At 37.3% G+C, this 14,739-nt stretch overlaps 1 protein-coding gene across 14 annotated transcripts in view; it reads left to right on the top strand.

Moving 5' to 3' along the window:
• UBR5 (ubiquitin protein ligase E3 component n-recognin 5) overlaps nt 1-11,140 on the top strand; it is an 87,002-nt gene extending 75,862 nt beyond the window's left edge. For 10 of the 14 annotated variants that reach the window (XM_085053350.1, XM_085053351.1, XM_085053345.1 and 7 more), the window contains 15 exons: nt 397-617; nt 1,243-1,363; nt 1,471-1,578; nt 1,841-2,084; nt 2,659-2,770; nt 3,301-3,445; nt 3,728-3,858; nt 4,741-4,801; nt 5,116-5,291; nt 5,644-5,728; nt 6,630-6,785; nt 7,164-7,277; nt 8,612-8,756; nt 9,357-9,442; nt 10,521-11,140. In XM_085053350.1, coding sequence (XP_084909476.1) covers nt 397-617; nt 1,243-1,363; nt 1,471-1,578; nt 1,841-2,084; nt 2,659-2,770; nt 3,301-3,445; nt 3,728-3,858; nt 4,741-4,801; nt 5,116-5,291; nt 5,644-5,728; nt 6,630-6,785; nt 7,164-7,277; nt 8,612-8,756; nt 9,357-9,442; nt 10,521-10,733 — 2,118 coding nt within the window. In that variant the 3' untranslated portion in view covers nt 10,734-11,140. The remainder of the gene's footprint in view (nt 1-396; nt 618-1,242; nt 1,364-1,470; nt 1,579-1,840; nt 2,085-2,658; nt 2,771-3,300; nt 3,446-3,727; nt 3,859-4,740; nt 4,802-5,115; nt 5,292-5,643; nt 5,729-6,629; nt 6,786-7,163; nt 7,278-8,611; nt 8,757-9,356; nt 9,443-10,520) is intronic. The other 4 variants (XM_085053349.1, XM_085053348.1, XM_085053344.1 and 1 more) reach the window with 1 other exon arrangement.
• Nucleotides 11,141-14,739: the final 3,599 nt, after the last annotated feature.

Below are 14,739 nucleotides of genomic sequence, written 5' to 3'. Positions count from 1 at the left end.
TACAATCCTGAGTTAATTTTGGAATGCTAATTATATAGTTATTTTTGATAAAAAGATTTAAATCTTCCTATAGTCCAGTAGATTTCACCTGCCTTCAGACTGAACATTAACTGGCAAGCATATGAAATGCAAACATACAGCAGGCAAAATGTTTGTTTGGGTAGGGGGTTTTTGTTTTGTTTTGTTTGTTTGTTTGTTTTTTAGTTGTTGGGGGTTTTTGTGTGTATTTTTGTTGTTTTTTTTAAATTTGTTGAAATTATTGAGGTTACTGTGTTTTAACAGGTCAGTTCCAGTGTTCACTTTTGTGTGATTTAACATATACATCTATGAATATACGTGCTGAAAATGCCTTCTGGGCTGCTTTGAAAGTGCAATTAAATTTTTCTTCTCCTTTAGGTTCTTCCAACTAAAATGTCTTATGCAGCCAACTTAAAAAATGTCATGAGCATGCAAAATCGGCAAAAGAAGGAAGGGGAAGAACAAAATGTGCCTACAGAAGAATCTGAGAGTTCAAAACCAGGGCCTTCAGCCCATGATCTTGCAGCACAATTGAAAAGCAGCTTGTTGGCAGAGATAGGATTGACAGAAAGTGAAGGACCACCTCTCACATCTTTCAGGTAGCTGAGTTAAAAACTACTCTTTGAAATTTTACTGATCTGATGAATGGCTGTTTGGGACTCCGGAAAGTATTTTTTAAATTAAAATGGGTAGCTTAATTTAGTTTGCATTTGTAGTTTATGATTAGTAGCTTCCAAAGTGAATAGTTGAACAGTCTTCAAAGAGGTCTGTGCAAACTGTAGAGAAACTCCTTTACTCTTGGACCTTCTGCTGCAGAACTACTGTGATGTCCAGTTGAGCACTTGGAATTGACAGCTTGCCATCTGTGTCTGGTGGTGCTGCCCACACTTTATGCAGTTAGGGACTGAACTGCCCTCACTTCAAATTAGCTTTTTAAAGAGAAATTAAAGTCTTGATTGAAGGGAGACCAGTAACAGTTAATTCCATGCAGCAGCAAAGTTACATGCCTTTGGAATAATTACCCTTTGGAAGCAAGACTTGTGTTTCAGCTGAAACTAAGCAGCTTCATGTGCTTTTGTCCACAGACTTAGTGTACTGTGTTGTTGTTTATCAGGAATAAAAAAACTTATTTGAAGGCAGAGAGTAAGAAAAAGTTGAAGCACACAAAATGTGTCTGAAGTTTAACTTGATTCCACGTCTGCCATTTTTTGTTCTTTCTGTCAGGCCACAGTGTAGCTTCATGGGCATGGTTATTTCTCATGACATGTTGTTGGGACGTTGGCGCCTTTCTTTGGAGCTTTTTGGTAGAGTATTCATGGAAGATGTTGGAGCAGAGCCTGGATCGGTATGTATTTCTGAGTTAAGGACCATTCCTCTTCCAACTAAATTGTGACTGTACCTGATTATTCTAATTTTGGGATTTGTGTTTGGTTTTTAAAATTTCTTTTTTAGATCTTGACTGAATTAGGTGGCTTTGAAGTAAAAGAATCGAAATTCCGCAGGGAGATGGAAAAACTTAGAAACCAGCAATCCAGGGATTTAACACTGGAGGTAAAAAATGTTAGTTTACCTTCTGAATACATTTTCATTAAAAGTTGAATTATCATGGTAACTTTACAGGTGAAGTTGTATTTCAGAGTCTGCAACCAAGTGGCTTAAATCATGCTTTGTGAGTTATGTTGCAGTTACTCTGTAGTTTTTCACAGTCTGATTGGTATTTTTTGATTCTGTGCAGCAGTGTCCAGAAATTTGCTGTGAAGCTGAAAATCTCTCGGTATGATGATTGGTAAAGAAAAAACTTCTTTTCTGTATTTTTTACTAGGTTGATCGAGACAGAGATCTTCTAATTCAGCAGACCATGAGGCAGCTCAACAATCACTTTGGTCGCAGGTGTGCTACCACTCCGATGGCTGTACACAGAGTGAAAGTTACCTTTAAGGATGAGCCTGGAGAAGGCAGTGGTGTAGCACGAAGCTTTTATACTGCTATTGCACAGGCTTTTCTGTCAAATGAGAAACTGCCAAATCTAGATTGTATTCAGAATGCCAACAAGGGTACCCATACAAGTAAGTGATGCACAGCAGTTAATCTAAAGAAAATATTCTTAAATATTCATAAAAGCCTTGGGTGCTTTTTTCACCTAGAAGTACTTGGCATTGTCCCAGACACGTGTCTTGTTAGCTTAGCCCAGAATCTGTAAAAATTGTTGTTAATTCTCTGGAGCAAGGAAATGCTTTCAGAAAACAGGAACCTCTTGGTTTTCTCGCAACAAGAGTCTGCTTTAGATGCACTCAGCTTTTTTAAGCAGCCTTCTCTCCAGTAGGTTATAATTGTCACGATTTTAGCTATTAAGAGCTTATACATTTTAGTATGACTGCTCCATCTGACTTGTCACAAACATGTTTTAATGTTTTTGAAAGTATATATCAACTGTTAAAGTATTTGTCATTTTTAAGTTGGTACAAACACTTCAGGTCCTTTCTTAAGTTTGACTGAACCCAGTAACTGCTTCAATTGAGGTGGTTCTGTCTCATTGATCTCTTTCAAGCTCTTCCAAAACTTAGTCTTCCTTACATGGAAACTTAGGTAGGAGACAGAAATATAAAGATGTTTAAGTTTATGAGGTTTTTTGCCCTTCAGGTCTGATGCAGAGATTGCGAAATAGGGGAGAGAGAGATCGGGAAAGGGAGCGAGAGAGAGAAATGCGGAGGAGTAGTGGCTTGCGAACTGGTTCTCGGAGAGATAGGGATAGGTAAGTGATAAATCTTGAAATTTTGAAGGTATTTTGTCACCTAGAATAATTACCTTGGATATCATCAGGAAAAATACTTTTGCTTTCTCCAAATAAAGGAGTCTTTTTCACTTTCAAGAGCAATTTGCATGTAATTTCTTGAAATTCAGTCTCTCCTTTTAATTCTTTAAAGAATTTTTATGCTTACTTTAGCATTAATAATTATGTCTCAACCACAGGCCATCAGTCTCTTCTACTAAAACAATAACAAAAACTTGTGTACTAGAATAAAATGGTGAGGTGGTTTGGAAACAACAATGCCATTGGTGGCATGTCTGACTGCTGTGTCCAAAATACACGAGTAATACTAAAATCTCTGGTTCATTTTGATTCTCTCTTTCTGATTCATTCTCTCCAAGCAGCTATGAGCAACACTACTATTCCAGCAGTAAAGCTAATGCTAATGTGAATCTGTGTGCAAATGATATTGTTCCAGAGGATTTTTGCATGTTTCCTCTGAAATGAGTACAAACTGCTCTGATTATCTTAAGGGACTTCAGAAGACAACTGTCCATTGACACACGGCCTTTTAGACCAGCATCAGAAGGAAATCCTAGCGATGACCCTGACCCTCTCCCAGCACATAGACAAGCCCTTGGAGAACGGCTCTACCCTCGAGTACAAGCAATGCAACCAGTAAGATTTCTCTAATATACTTAATGATTGTTCTTGTCGTCTTCTAATATAAACATTTATTTCCTTATCCATGATTGAAATAATCGAAAAGTAATTTAAAATATTTGAACATGTAAGACTGATTTTATATTCTTCTTAATTTTGTTAAGATTTTGCTCCTGTAACTTATTATTGAGTTTAGGAGGTATTCTCTATTTAGGATACCAAAACTTTCATAAGACCATATTTGAAAATGAGAGCATTGGAGGAGAATAGTAAGACCTATCATTCTTTTATCCCTAGGCATTTGCTAGTAAAATCACAGGAATGTTGTTGGAATTGTCTCCTGCTCAGCTGCTTCTGTTACTGGCTAGTGAAGATTCCCTTAGAGCAAGAGTTGATGAAGCAATGGAACTCATTATTGCACATGGCAGGTAAAATATCAAGAAGCAAGAATTGATTTTGTGGCCAAAGCACTTGTACTGTTCTACATCTAACTCCAATTCATGCAGCTTATTCCATGATAGTCTAGATATTTTTCTTTGGACAGTTTTTGGCTTTGGTTTAATCTATTCTGACTGGTTTCAGAATATGACAATTCCTTATTGAGAGCAGTCCTGCTGAGAAGGACTTGATGAGTGCTGGTGGATAAGAAACTGGACATGAGCTGGCAATGTGCCAGATAGGTTCTGGGCTGCATCACAAATGGTGGGGCCAGCTGATTAAGGGGAGAGGATTCTGCCCCTCTGGTGAGACCCCCACCTGGAGTGCTGCAGCCAGCCCTGGGGTCCCCAACAGAGGACGGGCATGCACCTGTTGCAGCAAGTCCAGAGGAGACCACCAAGATGATCAGATGAGTGGAGTATTTTTCTTATGAGGAAAGGCTGAGAGAATCAGGGTTGTTCAGCATGGAAAAGATAAAGTTTATGGGTGACCTAATTGTGACCTTCCAGTCCCTGAAGGGAACCTACTAAAAGGTGGAGAGGGACTTCATACCAAGAGCATGTGGTGACAGTTCAGGGGGGAGTGGCTTCAAAGTGAAAGAGTAGGTTTAGATTAGGTAAGAAGAAATTCTTTACTGTGAGGGTGGTGAAGCACTGGAACAGGTTACCCAGAGAAGTTGTGGATCCTGGAGGTGTTGAAGGCCAGGATAGATAGGGGTTCTGAGCAACTTGGTCTAGAGGAAAGTGTCCCTGGCCACAGTAGTGGGGTTGGAACTAGATGATCTTCAAGGTCCCCTTCTAACCCAAACAGTTATATCATTCTGTGAGTCTGTGATTGTGAAATTAAATCTGCCTTTTTATTCCCTTCTCTAGGGAGAATGGTGCTGACAGTATATTGGATCTTGGATTGCTAGACTCTTCAGATAAAGTGCAGGTAATGACCTGTTGCCCAAAATTTATGTAAGATTCAGTTTTATCAGGTAATTTTAAAAGCAGAAGCAATTGGAAGCTTTCTTTATCATGCAAGGCAAAGTTCTCTTTAAACATCTTGTGGAATTATCTTTTTTATATTCTTTTGAAAGGATTAGAAGTAACTAGTCAAAAGTATAAAGTATTATCATTGGGAAATACCATGGAAGTTCTTGACCAATGAAACCTGGATATTTGGCTCTAGTAGCAAATAGCTTGTTGACATGTGTCAGTAGCTAGAATTAAGTGTGTTAATTGCTATTTTGACTTTCAAAACAGGAAAATAGAAAGCGACATGGATCCAGCCGCAGTGTAGTAGATATGGAATTAGATGACACAGATGATGGGGATGATAATGCACCACTCTTCTACCAGCCTGGAAAACGAGGTTTTTATACACCAAGACCTGGTAAAAATACAGAAGCAAGGCTGAATTGTTTCCGAAACATTGGCAGGTATGCTAATATTAACTTTTTAGTCTGAAAAAATCTAAAAGACAGACACAACCAGGGAGAATACCAATGATCCAAGCTGGAAAACCCTTTTTTAATGCTCTCTATTTCTCACCCTGAGCTAAATAGTGGGAATTTTCATATGTCAACTTGAGGTTTCTTTTCCTGTCAAATTTTAATTTTTTATCCTTTTTTAAAAATTACGTATGTCCATGATTTTCATTTGTGACCAATAAGGTTGGAAAGCTAGCTCCATCCTAATTTTTAGAATATTGGAATGGTAATGTGAGTGTGCTGAAAGATCTCTAGTGTAATTTCTGCTGTACCAAAACAAACTCCAAACATATATTTTCAGAATCCTAGGATTGTGCTTGTTGCAGAATGAACTATGTCCCATCACGTTAAATAGACACGTAATCAAAGTTCTACTTGGAAGAAAGGTAAGTTGAACATAAAAATTTCAATTTCCTGTAATTACTTAAAATCTCATCTATAAAACTGGGGTTTTTTTCCCCTAACCACATACCTATTAACTAGCCAAGTTGATACTGGCACTGTATGGATGTCTTTAATTTGCGGACTATTTAATTTTTTCGTTTCCTAGATTTTGGACAGAGTAGATGTACTAGAAGTCAGGTATTTGACTAAGATGTAATAGATTTGTAATAGGTTAGCCTTCAGCTCTCTTCAGAAAGTGCATACTGTCTCTGCTTTTTCTCTTCCTGAGACTCAGGAAAGATAGTGTTAGACAATACTAGGCAATAGCATCTTAGCTTACAGAAAAGCATTCTTCTGGATATTTGAGAGAGCTCATGGAATTAATTGGTAATTAAAATTTTGTCTCAGGTGTAGGTATAACTTAATTCAGAGCAACAACCTTTGACCAAAAAGAGTCAAATGGTACTAGCCCAGTGAACACTAGTAATGTACTGCACTTCTGATGCATTAGTCAATGGCATTGTAAGTTCTGTCTGATGCAACAAACTTAAACCAAAGTTTGTTACTGCTGGTCTTTCCTTAAATTCAATTTTGATCACAAAATCAGTTATCTAACATAGTATAATCTGTAGTGAAACAGGGTTAGTGGCAGAAATTACCTTTAGATATCTCCTGGTATCTTCCAAGATGGATTCCCTTCTAATTCTTCATGTTTTTCTTGTTGAATATGTGTTTCTTCCAGTATTCCAATGTACCATCTAAAGCAGACTGAAAATAGGAGTTTGACTGCATTTATTTCCATGTGTTTGTGTCCTTTGTTGCTAGTGCATAGAGCTGGCACAGATCATGTAATTTTGAATACATTCTTAAACAACTGTTTCAAACTTCTATCCTTTCTTATAGGTGAACTGGCACGACTTCGCTTTTTTCGATCCGGTTATGTATGAAAGCCTTCGGCAGCTTATCCTTGCTTCCCAGAGTACAGATGCTGATGCAGTGTTTGCAGCAATGGATTTAGCCTTTGCAATAGACCTGTGCAAGGAGGAGGGTGGAGGGCAGGTAAGCACAGCTAAATCTGTGGTTCTGTAGTTTAAGAATTCAACACCTTATGCAGGTTGTAGCGTGGACATAATCCATGCTCTTCTCAGATGGCAGATAAAACATTTTGCTCTTTCTGGATTCAATGCAGTGTTCTCCCTAAACACTGAAGCCTGGGTTTTTTTCCTGGAAAGTGATATAGAGTCTACCATAAAGCCTGGCTGGCACAGTCAATCCTAGGAAGTCTTCAACCAGTAGTAGTGAATTTTGCTTGGTTTTGGAGATATATCAAGCAATAAATCACTCAGCAGCATACTGTGGTGGCTGTAATAATCTCATTTCCTTTTCATCCCTTTTCTTCTTCCCCCTTTTAAAATGTTCCTTGTTTCTTTACCATAGGTTGAACTTATTTCCAACGGTGTAAATATCCCAGTCACTCCTCAGAATGTATACGAGTATGTCCGGAAATATGCAGAACACCGAATGTTGGTAGTAGCAGAACAGCCTCTACATGTAAGTCTTTAGTAGCGTGTTTTTAAAAAGAAGAAAAAAAAATCTCTTAATATTTCAGTCAGCTAATTATTTTCTTCATTGTGGTATTGCTAATTAGGTTTCTTTTGAAGTCTTGACAGCTTGATTAAAAGTATGTAATTTTCTATTTCATTTTTGTAATTGTATAGCTGTTAATACAGTACTGTGAAGATTTAGTACTTTGAGCAATTTCTTTTATTGTATAGAATGGAAGGTAATTTCTTTTATCGTGGGTCTCATTGGCTAAACAGATATGTTCATTTCTTGAGCTTAAATGGCACAAATCCTCTTGGAACTTTGGCTTTGTATTTGGCAGCTACTTTGTTCTAATAATTTATTACCTTTGATTTGTTTGCAGCCTTGTTCTAAGGGAGAATCAATTATAAAACAACTTCTGCTAGCCTGGCAAGAAATGTAAAAATGGACTAGAAAACCATATTAAAAGTTATTTGCTTTTTGAAGCCCTTGGAAAACAAAACTTACAGAATAATGTATTTTTGTAGGCAGTTAATGAAGGTCCAGTCTGTCATAAAAACTAAACTTGGTCGCTTGTGCTTACTGTGGTTTCCTGCTGCATGTCTGAGATAGGCGAGCAGGCTGCCAGATAACCTTTGAGCAGCTGAGGTCCAAATTCTCACAGAAAGAAATTGTTCCTGGAATTAAGCTACTTGATCTTCATGTCTGCCTTTATTACTAGCTTGACTCTGGAATTAAGCTACTTGATCTCCATGTCTGCCTTTATTACTAGCTTGACTCTTGTTTATTTTAAGAGTTGAAAACTCTTACACTTGTATTTTTGGAATTTTGGAATTTTCTAAAGCAGATTGATTCATAATATTCCATTTTGAATATGGAATTTCCAATCTTTGCAGTATTTTGTTTATTTATATAGAATATGCGTGTGTGTATGTGTGTGTGTGTGTGTGTGTGTGTGTGTGATACTTGTAAAGCAGAGTTGGCATGTGTCTGAGGAAGCAAAGTAAAAGTAACATGCAAGATGCATTTTTTTTAAATTCTCGACAGATTCAGCACAGCTGAGCAAAATCCGTGAACAGTGTAGCATTAGAAGAGTGCATGTGCTTCTGCTCCTGGTGAAATGTTAGCTCAAACCATTACTACTTCCTTTTGCTCTAGTAGGTAGAGTTCTTTGATCCAGATTGGCTTCTCAGATGATAAAGCTTTGAACGAAAGAATAGCTCAGAGAATAATGAATCTTGAATTAAAGGGGATTTCACATGAAACTTTTCAGTAATGTGTTTAAAGCCTATCTTAAAAATTACATGGTTACAATGTGCATTTTGTGGTTTTCACTTTAGGCAATGAGGAAGGGTCTCCTGGATGTACTTCCAAAGAATTCATTAGAAGATTTGACAGCAGAAGATTTCAGACTTCTGGTAAATGGCTGTGGTGAAGTAAATGTGCAAATGCTAATCAGCTTTACCTCTTTCAATGATGAATCAGGTATGAAATAGCTTACTCATAAACAGAGTTGCCAGAATAATTTAACTCTGCTCTGTGTGGAGTAGTTACCAGCATTTAACTTAAACTGTCTCTTCAAGTCTGTCATTAGTTAATAAGCCAGTGAAAGCTGTAAAAAAATTATTACTTGGGACTTTTTTTTTTACATTCCTTTGAATATGTTTACTTTCAATTAAGGGAGGGTGGAGAAAGTATGTTTTCCAACTTTGCTGTCACTAGATGTTGAATACAATGATTCAGTGATATATTGGTAGTATATCTTTCTTGTGAAAGTTGTGAATTAACTTTAGAACTATAATTGTGATGGATTCAAGCTTAATACTTCTTATATATTTTACAAACTGCATTTAGCTGCAGTTAAGCTTTTTGGTAATGAGGGAGGAGTGGAACTTGTACTGAGTTATGTCAGTGTTAGCCTTGCATTCAAAGGTATTAGTTTTGAAATTACTCCTGTCTCCAATATCAGGACTTCATGAATGCAGTTGTAGCTGAGATCCAACTTGGCAGCACACATAAAACAGATCTCTTAATGCTATTGTCCAGTGTAGCAGCTGAATTGTATACCTTTTTTATTTCACACAGGAGAAAATGCTGAGAAGCTTTTGCAATTCAAGCGTTGGTTTTGGTCCATAGTTGAGAAGATGAGTATGACGGAAAGACAAGATCTAGTAAGTTGTCCATTTCCATTGGAAACATGCAGAAGAATTGGAATAGCTGGTGTCATTACTGTTCTTGACCATGTCTACCTGCAGAGACTTTGTTAAGAGTTAAGGTAGCAGAGCAGGGTAGTAAGGTTGGTTTAGACTGTCCATTCTGGAAACACCAGGTGTGCATCCTAGACCTTCTTGTAACTGAAAGTAAGCATGGTGTGTCCTTCTCCATGTTCATAGATCTCTTACAGAAGTGCACTTTTACTCTGCACAGTTGCTCTTGAGCTGAGTAACTGTGGTTACTCAACTGTGTTGTGGGCTGGTACGGTTTTGAGGTTGAGTTCTCTTCATGGAGTTTCTCAGCTGACTTCTGTGTATCCTGAGGGCAGTATGGGTGTCTCTCTGTAATGATAGTATGGACATAGTCCATAATGATATTATGTCCTTCTCAAAGCCCCTTAGGAATAACTGATGAGAAGCATGAAAGACCAAGATACTGTTCAGGGGATTTAATTTTAAAAAAAGTTGCCTGTAAATTGTATTAGTTGTACACTTCCTAGAACTGTTTGCTTTTATCTTCCTGCTGCTTAAGGTACTATCTCTCCCTTACAGTCTACTAAAAGGAAACAAAGACTACTCTGAAAAGTGGAAACTCTAGAGCACATTTTTCAAGGAGGATCTGTTGTTACACTTTGGTGGTGACTCAGTATTTCACACTTGAGATAACAAACCAACTCTGTTGCTGCCTTTTGTCTGTACCAGTACTACATTCTGTAGTCTCTAATTGGTTTGTGAGAGATTCCTGATTCAGTTTGTTTTGATGGCAGTTACCACCTTCCCAGACAGATTTGGGGACATTTCATTTAATGAGGATTTGTTGATACAGGATAATTTTGAGTGCTGCTTTTATCAATTTTACGAATGAGCAGTTGAGGAAGGGAAGTGAAGAAAGCTACTACAGAAGAATGTAGCATGACTGTGGATCAAACTTGCTATGACTGTGCAGTTCTTTTTTAACCTGTGTCTGCACAGTTTGTAGGCAGTATGAATCTCAGCCTTATGCAGCATAATTTTAAATGCTATCTTCTTTTTTCAGGTTTACTTTTGGACTTCAAGTCCATCCTTGCCTGCCAGTGAGGAGGGATTCCAGCCTATGCCATCCATCACAATAAGGCCGCCAGATGACCAACATCTTCCTACAGCAAATACTTGCATTTCTCGCCTTTATGTCCCACTCTATTCCTCTAAGCAGATTTTGAAACAAAAATTGTTACTCGCCATTAAGACCAAGAATTTTGGTTTTGTGTAGAGTATAAAAAGTGTGTATTGCTGTGTAATATTACTAGCTAAGTTTTGTAGATTTTTCCATTTGTCTATAAAAGTTTATGAAAGTTAATGCTGTCATACCCCTGGTGGTACTTCAAAGATTTAAATGCAAACATTCCTGTACTAAATTTGTAACGTAAAGGCCTAAGGAGCACTAGCAATTGTGATTGCAACAGTTTGCTAGTCAATAACTCCTTTGCCTAACCCCAGCCAAAGATGACAGCAGAACAATATAATTTACACTGTGATTTATCTTTTTGCTGAGGGAAAATATGTAAAATGTTCTGAAAATTCACTGCTGCCTTTGTGGAAAGTGTTTCAGCAAAGGTTCTTGTATAGAGGGAGTAGGGAATTTCGAAATAAAAAATTAAGTATGTTCTGTGTTTTTAACTTTTTTTTATGGTGTTTAATTTGTGGTTGGCTGCAGTTGTGTATCATGTATATTGAACTTGTAAAAAGTTCCTGACAGCTCAGATCCTGGAGTTGGGGTCATTCACTTATGAAACCACTTTCATTGCAATTTTTGTTCTATTGCATTGAACTCTGGCACATCAGATACCATCACTAATATTTTGCATGTAATCTGTACCTTTAGCGGTTTTTTTTTTCCCTGTACATATTTGATGAGGCCAATGCACAGTATTTCATAGTTCACAATCAACATTTTTGTATCCTTGTTACAGTGAACAGACAGTCAGGAGATTGTTCCACTACTAGTTCTAACCCAACACTTGTACTACATTATCTAACTATGTAAACTCAGCCTGGGCACTTTCTGGTAACTGTAAAATGTTTATAAGATCATGATTATTGGAGATACATTTTTTGGAAAACTTTAATGTTCGTGAGCTGCTTAACTTCTTTTGTATCTAGCCTTTTTTTAAGTATCTTGTTACAGTTTTTTAATAAAGAAATTACAGACAAAATACCAAGTTATACTGAAGAAACAATAGTTTTTATTTATTTAGCCATTTATACGTTAGCTGACAGCATACACTAAATATAGTTCATTAAAAATCTGAATTTTGTACTGAAAAATTGACATGCAGAAGACATTTAGTCCACATTTTACAGTTAGCAGAGAATCCTGAAAGAAATGGGCCAGGCAACCCCTGCTTTTTACAGAATTGGTTTGAAGGAAAAGTGGCTTGTTCTGAAAAGTCTCAAGGGAATTAGGTTAGAATAAAATTCTCAAACTTCATTGTAGTGAGTTCTACTGTATGTTTACTTTTGAAGTGGTTGGTTGTTGTTGGGGAGGGCAGTCTTTGACCATAATCTAGGACTTCTTTTCCTTAAGGCTTGAGAGATTTTTGAGTTAGAAATTGATTAGTAAAGAAAGGAGCTACATTTTCTGTGTCAAAACAAACTTCTGAAAGCTTAGCAGACTGAAGTATTGAGAGATAAGAGCTTTGTGGTGGTGTTCTCCCTCCTTCTTGCTTCTCCAACCCCATGAATCCATGTTAGTGATATTTTTTCCTCCCTTTTGTTGGGAAGAGCTAAAGTAAGGTTCTGTCAGAATTGCAGTGGAACTCACCTTTGCCCGAGCTCCACTGGGTTTTCCTTTCTGTCAGCTAGTTTGAGGATAACCAGAAGTTACTTACATCTGATTTTCAAAAAAGCCTCTGTTTTCATCATTTATTTAGTTGGTAGAGGTGTGGAGTACAGTTGATAATCACAAATTCTGATCAACAGTTGTGAAATTGATGCTGAAAATCCTGTTTTCTAAATAATGCTGAGTATTGCAGGCTTGTGTAGTGCAGCTAGATAAATAAATGTAGAATTATTTCTACATGTACTAATACTTCTCTAAATCGGTCATTCAGAAAAGGATGGTTTCAATGTACAAGGATTGGAGTCTGTTCTAGATTTCCTTTTGTGACCTCCAGTGTGTCTTAAGTTTGAAACTCTATTAGATTTTGCTATGCTAAAAAATAAAAAGCAGTACAGCCTCACAAATCTAGGTAGTTATTCTAGTATAGAGAAAATCCATGCTGGTATGGCTGTTCTCTTACACTAAGGAGGGTAAGTTACAAAGTTACAAAGCAACATCTACCTTATGCCTGGATTTCCAACTGCAGTGATTATTTCCACTACCAAAACTGCCTCTAACTGAAATGTTTAAAGTTAGTAGAAAGCAACAAAATAAACTGTTTAGAATAGGCATCAGATCTCCAGTCTGTAAAATAAAGCTCCATCACTCACAAAGTTTTGTGAGGCTTCATGTACTAAGAAGTATCCAAGGCCCTTGGATGAAAGGCCATATATACATGTGAAGTACTTTGTATATATATATATGTATTGTGTGTATATGTATATAAGTGTATGTGTATGTATAACATATAAATATATGTTATATGTATATATATTTCTGTATATAGCTTAAACATTTTTAAGTTCTGTAATGTATAGCTAGACAAAAGTTATGCAGATAGCACAGTAGCTCACCATATATACACACATAAGGCATTCTGATAAGCAGAGAGGGGATTTAGAATGCTATATGCTGTCATCATTGACTTGAAATATGTATGTAGCTTTATAAATAGCTTTTTTTCCTCTGTATGGTATACTTAAACTATATCAAGATTTTAATAAGAAAAATGTTTATTAAAATCATACACCTCCTTTCCCTTTGACTTAAGACCTTCTGTTAGTTCACTTAAAATGTGGTAGAGAAGCTAGTTAAAGGAAAATTCTGTAATGTTTACACTTTTTTAGTAGTCTAAATCCTTAGCTGTTCATCATTTCTGAAAGAGGAGATAAAGGTAGCTACTAACAAGATGTTATGACCAAGTACTAGAGTAGGTCCTAATCTGAATCTAGGGAAAACTGATACTTCAGTGCTAATTTCCATGACTAATTTTTGGCTTTGGTTTCTGTTACTTAGCTAGCTGTATCCAACACAAGGTAAATCACTTGCTCCAGCTTTGATAATTTTCCAGGAGTGAAAAATTGTATGGAGTTGTCATCAAGTGTTTTTTTCCACCTGTGTGGTTTGGAAGTGACTTTTCTTTTGTGTAAGTTATTCATTTGGTCACTAGATAACAAGCAGTGATAAAGCTGTAAACTGGCAAATTTGTTAATCCAAACCAATGCCCTTCCTCAACAGCATTCAGGGAGGCAGAGGAAATTTTCAACTCTTAGGCATTTATCTTTGTATGCAGTTGTGCAAATCATTCAGACCTGTGGTTTTTCAATAGTTCACTTCTGTGCATCTGAAGAAAAGTGTGTAAGGAGCAGGGCTGCACCTCTCCATGGTAGTTGGTGTGCAGCTGGGAGGAATTTCCCAGTCACCAACCACCTCCTGCGTGGTTGCTTCTCAGGGGGAGCCAGAATTCAGCACAGCTCCTGGTCACCCTTAATACCACATGGAAGATTGTTCACTGGGTTTGTATTAACCTTCTCCTTTCTATGCTTACTGCTGTGCCCTAACTCCTTTTTTATAGTGTCCCATAGCCTGTGGATTGTGTCCTGTGTGCATCTGTAAATACCATTCTGGGCTGCTTCTGTGCCTGTGCTCTTTGCTTCACTGACACTTGCATTTCCCTGGCTTCCTCTTTGTAAGGCAAACTATGGATACTTCATTCAGTAGCTCTGATTCCCTTCCTCTTTACAAGCTTTGTAGGATTTGATGTTTTTTCTGAGCTCTTCAGTTTGCCTATTTAATAACAGGTCTGCTAAAATCAAATAGAAAATTCTGCAAGTCCAGATTAACTGGATTTCAGCACGTGTGGTGTTTTAGTTTATTCTGAGGTAGAATGAATGATCACACATTGACATGTGTAGGTGAATAGATCATGTGAAAGCTTCAGTGATTACCTTGAATTCAAAAGTGCTGGAAGTTTCCACATGATCTCTGTGAGGAGGACATGAACAGGCTTCACAACTGGAATCTGGCCTCCATCAGTGCAGTCGTTGCCCATCAAGATTGCTCGCCTCATCAGGAGCTCCAATGGGTCCTTTGCTAGTTGGAAATTGCTTTTGTGGTT

This window comes from Lichenostomus cassidix, chromosome 2, assembly GCF_008360975.1.
Source record: "Lichenostomus cassidix isolate B80296 chromosome 2, HeHo_3.0, whole genome shotgun sequence".
Classification (NCBI taxonomy): Eukaryota; Metazoa; Chordata; class Aves; order Passeriformes; family Meliphagidae; genus Lichenostomus; species Lichenostomus cassidix.
The sequence above is the reverse complement of the archived record's forward strand: the minus strand, read 5'-3'. Positions and strand labels throughout refer to the sequence as shown.